At 38.9% G+C, this 6,000-nt stretch overlaps 1 protein-coding gene across 1 annotated transcript in view; it reads left to right on the top strand.

The window, feature by feature from the left end:
• The window catches only part of SPATA18 (spermatogenesis associated 18), a 52,242-nt gene extending 46,554 nt beyond the window's left edge, over positions 1 to 5,688 (top strand). The window contains exons 12-13 of the mRNA XM_055434944.2: positions 1,790 to 1,835; positions 2,107 to 5,688. Of these exons, the coding sequence (XP_055290919.1) occupies positions 1,790 to 1,835; positions 2,107 to 2,114 (54 nt within the window). The 3' untranslated portion in view covers positions 2,115 to 5,688. The remainder of the gene's footprint in view (positions 1 to 1,789; positions 1,836 to 2,106) is intronic.
• Positions 5,689 to 6,000: the final 312 nt, after the last annotated feature.

Genomic DNA, 6,000 nt, shown 5'->3' on the forward strand with positions numbered 1-6,000 from the left:
TTAGGATTACTAATAAGTCTGTCAAAGAAAAAATAAAAGCAAAAACACCTTTGAAGACTGGCGATAACATCCCTAAAATCTGACATTATTATCAATCACTACTGTTCATTCATTCAATCATAATATTTAGTTAACGTCTTTTGAATATATGTCTGGACCAAGACATGTGGATACCAGATAGGCTAACAATTTGATTTTCCTTCAAATAAAAATTCTTTAAATATTTGTTCAACCTAGTTTTGGGGAGAGTGGCGAAGAAGGAGGATCACACTTGTCAAGGCTCCATTTCTCTGAAATTATCTCTAGTGCTGCAACTCTAGCCCTACACTTCTAAACCCCTCTCAGCAAAACATTATATTTAATAAAGTTCCTGTCAAACATTTCTTCTGTACCATGTGAATGCTAGACTAGGAGGAGAGGGGCAACACACAAATGATTAAAACATGTTCTCTTTCCTGAATGGGTTTCAGTATAGGAAGATCAGTATGATTTAAACGAAGTAACTGTATGTGGTATATGATAGAGTCCATAAGAGAGGCACCGTGCACTAAAGCTGTCAGAGGAGGCAGTGATTCCCTCTTTATTTGGTTCATGGGGGAGGTGGTATGTGATCTTACAGAGTTTTAATGGGTTGGGAAAGACTAACCATAGGAACAAAATGGCCTGAGAATGCAAAGGTGTCAGACATGGTTCTTTTGCTCTCGCAGATTTTAATATAACTTAAATATCCTTATTGCAGAATAAGTATTCACCATAGGTAAAAGCAAAAGGATTGTACACTTAATGGGCTGATAAGGACATCTTATGAGTTTTATACTGGAAGAATAAAAATTCTCCTCATCCTAAGAGGAAGTGTTATATCAGGAGCAAGAGCAATATTAGCCACTTGTCCTTACAGCCACGAAACATTTTAACCCTGGACACTCACTGGAAGCTTTATCAATGGGCAGCGTCCCTCTGTGATAAGTACCTGTACATGTTTGAGCCCCTCCTCTCTCTTTCTTTTGTCCCCTGGGTAAACAAACTTAAAACTTTTGATAAGAATAAATTGCATTCTCAAACGTGAAACTATTGCCAAAATTCTGTCCCTTTCTACCATCATCTCCTTACAGTAAGACTGGCACAAATATTTTTGGTTAATCTGGTTGACTTGTTTGAGATTTCATAGGCAGAACAGCCTCCATCTTTCCTAGTGTCTATTTAAAGTGAAAGCTCAGAGTAAGAATGATGCCTGCAGTCAATTATTTCTGAGCCATGTCAGGCTTGTAGGTAACCGGGATAGCTGGCTTTTGCTCAGTGAATGCAAAGATGAGATTTGACATGTGGGTCTTCTCTGGCTTCCCAGGGACTCCTTTTAATAGGCAGCATTTTGGACACATGAGATAATTCATATAAAGGATGTGCCAGAGAGTATTTGATAATTTTAGTCTTAATTAATCTTCATAATTATAATAATATCTTCTGGAAGTCATGGAATTCAGTATGGCCAGTGAGCATCCAATCTCAGAAAATGTTTAGCAACTGTTAACAACCACCGCCACAAAAGCCAACAAAACCCAGGCCACTGAGCCCAGCTTTTAATTAATAATAAATAATTTAAGCTAAGTTGAGTATACACTTTGGGAAGTATAAAAGGAATCATAGGGCAAAAACTTCAGGGCAAAGCTACCATAGCTCTAAACTGCTTCAGAGCAACTGTTTAGCTGGATTTAGGGGAAAAACATCAAAAGGATTCATTGTTTGAGCTTCATCTACTGTGTAATTTGCATTACACTTTTATATTTTCCAGATATCTCGAAGCCGGAGTCCTTCCCCAATAAGATGTGGATTGCCAAGTAAGTGGGATTGTCTAGGTGGAGCAAGGTTTCTGTTTTTTAATGCTTCTCTTAGTACTCAGCATCGAGCAGCAATATGAATGTTTTGCTTCCTGGAGAATGGCAGGCTACAGTCCATAGGGTCCATAGGGTCACAAAGAGTTAGACATGACTGAGCGACTAACATTTTCACTTTCAAACTTGGATTAACCACCCATCTTTTGTTTAAGTCTCCTCAAAAGAAAGTCTAAAAAATCAAGCATAATAATGAGCCCTTTATTTTTCTCCCTAGGGTTTTGAAACCACCAGCCATGTTCCTCTGCCCAGGACACCTACAATGGCCAGCTTACCCAGCGCTTCCACCTGCCTGCTGTGTTGCCTCAGACCTCACTTAAGCTAATGTGACAAGGCAATTCTGTGTATCACTTCACACAGAGAGTTAAATGTTTTGGCTTGGCGCATTTGTAACTGCAGATATATTGCATTTTATTTTATTTTTATAGATATACAGATTCCATTAATTTGATAAAAACTATTGCCTAGGTGTTTAGGATCATATTCATTTGAAGCAAAGTCCACTATAACAGGTTCAGGATTCTCAACCTGAAACACAAGGCTTTTGTAACAACTGAAGTGGAAAGTTTTTACTGTGCTATGTCCAAAAGATGAAAAAAGTCATTTCAATTTGCAGACTGATCATAAATATTATAATTGCTGGTTTTAGATTTAGCTGGAAAACAATCTGGGGTGTTTTTATTTTCTTTGAGGACTTGGAAGACAGCCCCAGTCTCAAGTTGGGGAACTTATAGTGTAACAGGGACTTCAGGCTACATGTACATGATGATGATTTAGGAAAATATAGTTCATTGGTTAGCTTCTATTTTCCTACTTTGAAGTGCTCAGTTTGGTTTAGTTGAGCACTGTTAGTTGAAGCTACTCTCTCTTACTTGAGAGACTTCTCTTGCTTCATAAATGTGGAGTGGTGATTTGGGTAGAAGCTAACTTGGAGACTATATGTGAGTTACCTTGTGTTTATCTCCTGGGAATGTTTCTGAATGAAATTTTAATGTACATGTTAAATATAAAAGCTACCTGACATCTTGACATCTTTTACCTATTCTACTTAGTTGGTTATAAACTCGGATCTCCTAAGAACTCCATCTGACACTGATGGTGGGAATGTAAGCTGATGCAGTCACTATGGAGAACAGTATGGAGGTTCCTTAAGAAAGTAAAAATAGAGCTACCGATAGAACCCAGCAATCCCACCCTTAGGCATATATCCAGAGAAAAACATGAATTTGAAAGGATACATGCACCCCAATGTTCATAGCACTATTTACAACAGCCAAGACATGGAAGCAACCTAAGGTATACATCAACAGATGAACGGATAAAGATTGGTACATGTATTCAATGGAATACTACTCAGTCATTCAAAGAAGGAACTAATGCCATTTGTAGCAACATGGATGAACCTGGAGATTACCATGCTAAATGAAGTAAATCAGACAGAGAAAGATAAATATTGTATGATATTGGTTACACATGGAACCTAAAAAATGATCCAGATGAACTTATTTACAAAACAGAAACAGACTCACCAGACTTACAGAACAAACTCATGGTTACGCTCATGGGGAGAGGGAGGGATAGATTAGGAGTTTGGGATTGACTTGTACACACTGCTGTATTTAAAATGAAATGCGTTTCCATGAAAAGAAGAAAACACGGGACATGCCTGGAATGCAGAAGAGTTCTCATTGAATAGCTGATTAATAAATGACATTTAGCTATGCTAAACAATTAAAAAATAAAATAGCACTATTGTTTTTTATTTTTGCTTTGTGAAAAATTCAATTTAGAAAAATGTACTAAAGAAGAAAAAGTTTTTTTAAATCTTAAAAAAAGAACTCCATCTGACTGAAACTCTGAAACTCAAGGCTAAAAGCTAAGGGAACCATTTATAGATTTTAAATAGAATGTCTGTCCCTTGATTTCTTCACTGTGAAGTACTGTTGAAAAAGTTCAAGCTCTTGATGGAATGATAAGTAATGTTGTTTTTGCTTTTTTTTTTTTGGTCCATTTTAATGCCGTCTTTAAATGCAAGCTTCGCAAATGACAACTTTTGCTGTGTGCCTTTTAGAGAGAAGCTCCTAATTGGTCACAGCTCGGTTTGCATAAGTTCAGCGCCAGAACCAGCAGCTGGGGCTATTTAGGTGAAAACAAATAAAAAACAAAACAAAAACTCCCTCAGATATCAAAAAGAAAAACTTCTCTAAAGCATCTGTCTCTTGTGCTGGGACACAGGCAAGGGAGAGACCTCTCTAGCCTCCACCCCTTGGTCTGCTGCTGCTGCTGCTAAGTCACTTCAGTCGTGTCCGACTCTGTGTGACCCCATAGACGGCAGCCCACCAGGCTCCCCCGTCCCTAGGATTCTCCAGGCAAGAACACTGGAGTGGGTCGCCATTTCCTTCTCCAATGTGTCAAAGTGAAAAGTGAAAGTGAAGTCGCTCAGTCATGTCTGACTCATAGTGACCCCATGGACTGAAGCCTACCAGGCTCCATCCGTCCATGGGATTTTCGCTCACCAATTTATTCTGAAAGTGAAAGTGGAAGTGTTAGTCACTCAGTCGTGTCCAACTCTTTGTGACCCCATGGACTATAGCTCACCAGGTTCCTCTGTCCATGGATTCTCCAGGCAAGAACACTGGAGTGGGTTGCCATGCCCTCCTCCAGGGGATCTTCCCGACCCACGGATCAAACCTGGGTCTCCCATGTTGCAGGCAGATTCTTTACAGTCTGAGCCACCAACTTATTCTGAAGTGCAAGCTTAACTGATTTCCCCTCTGAATTTGTGTAGTCATCATTTTGAGGCAGGGCCGAGTGCTGATAGAAGAGCTCAGTGTCCAGGCAGATCCAGTTTTGACTTGGTCCTCAGCTTGCTTGACGGCCTGAAGCAAGTTACTGCACCCCTCTGAGCCTCAGTTTCACTGAACAGTGAGGCTGGTGGATGGGATCGGTAGTTCTGTCAACCCTCCCAGACTCTGCCTCCTTTCATAATATGTATTCTCACTATTCTGAAATGAAGTTAAAAATTAGTGTGATTATAGGCATATATGCTTTTAAACAGTGGATACAGTACTCAAACTGTAATATAAACAGAAAAAAGGAAATTTTTAATAAAACAATGTATTTCAATAAATGTATTTTAATAAAAGAATGTATTTCAACAGAAAGGCTTGGGTATAATGATCCTAGAAGATACAGTGAAGTCATCAGACACTTGCACCTGTATGTAGAATTACGAGCTACAGATGCATATCAGTGTGCGTTGTATTGGTGACGTCAGAAACACTGATGCCAGAGCTTTTCTGAAATGGTGAACATCTGTTGGTGAAGTTTTGAATAATAACTTACAGCAATGCCTTGATTTGCATAGTAAATGCATGTCTAGAAAAGCTGGTGTATATTAAAACCATAAATCAATTACTTTGTGTTATGGGCTAAAAGGTCTTTTCTAAAATCTCACTAAGTAATGAGAATGCCTACATATCAGAATTTTTTTTAGGACTGAAGTGTGGGAATGCACCTGGTTGGGAAGAATGTTGTATGTACTCAGTTTATTTACTCTGTATCCTGTCAGGCCACTTGCTATTTCCCAAGTCTTTGATTTGAACTGTAACTGCATGGGGCCTGGCAGTTAGTCTAGAATAATTTGTGGAAAGGGTCCAAAAACAGAAGGAGGCTGACCTATACTCATTTCATCAAGGCAATTACCTTAACCTTGGTGACTTTGAAAAATGATAAACTTTTATTGTAACCTGGGTAAATGTTAGTTAATATATTATCAGTTTAACCTCTAATAATAAAATCAAGAAAAAAATTCTTCTGTACCTATAAATTCTTTGCAATGATATGCTCTCCTTGCAGATTCCCTTCATCTACCTCCCTTCTGTGAGGCCTGAACCATGGCTGCAAATTCCCTCAAAAAATATCAACAGCACCTCTGCTCTGGGGTTGACTCTGTGATGCTGCAGTTCCCTGCTGTAGCTTAACTGCCAGCTTCATATTCGAGACACACTTCCTGAGTAGTTCTACACTGTTTTTATAGAGTTTTCACGCACATGATTTCAGTTGCTCCCCACAAGAAATACAGGTGTCAGTTCAGTTCAGTCTCTCAGTG

This window comes from Moschus berezovskii, chromosome 5 (genome assembly GCF_049115385.1).
Source record: "Moschus berezovskii isolate FMDL1 chromosome 5, NW_MosBer_1.0, whole genome shotgun sequence".
Lineage (NCBI taxonomy): Eukaryota > Metazoa > Chordata > Mammalia > Artiodactyla > Moschidae > Moschus > Moschus berezovskii.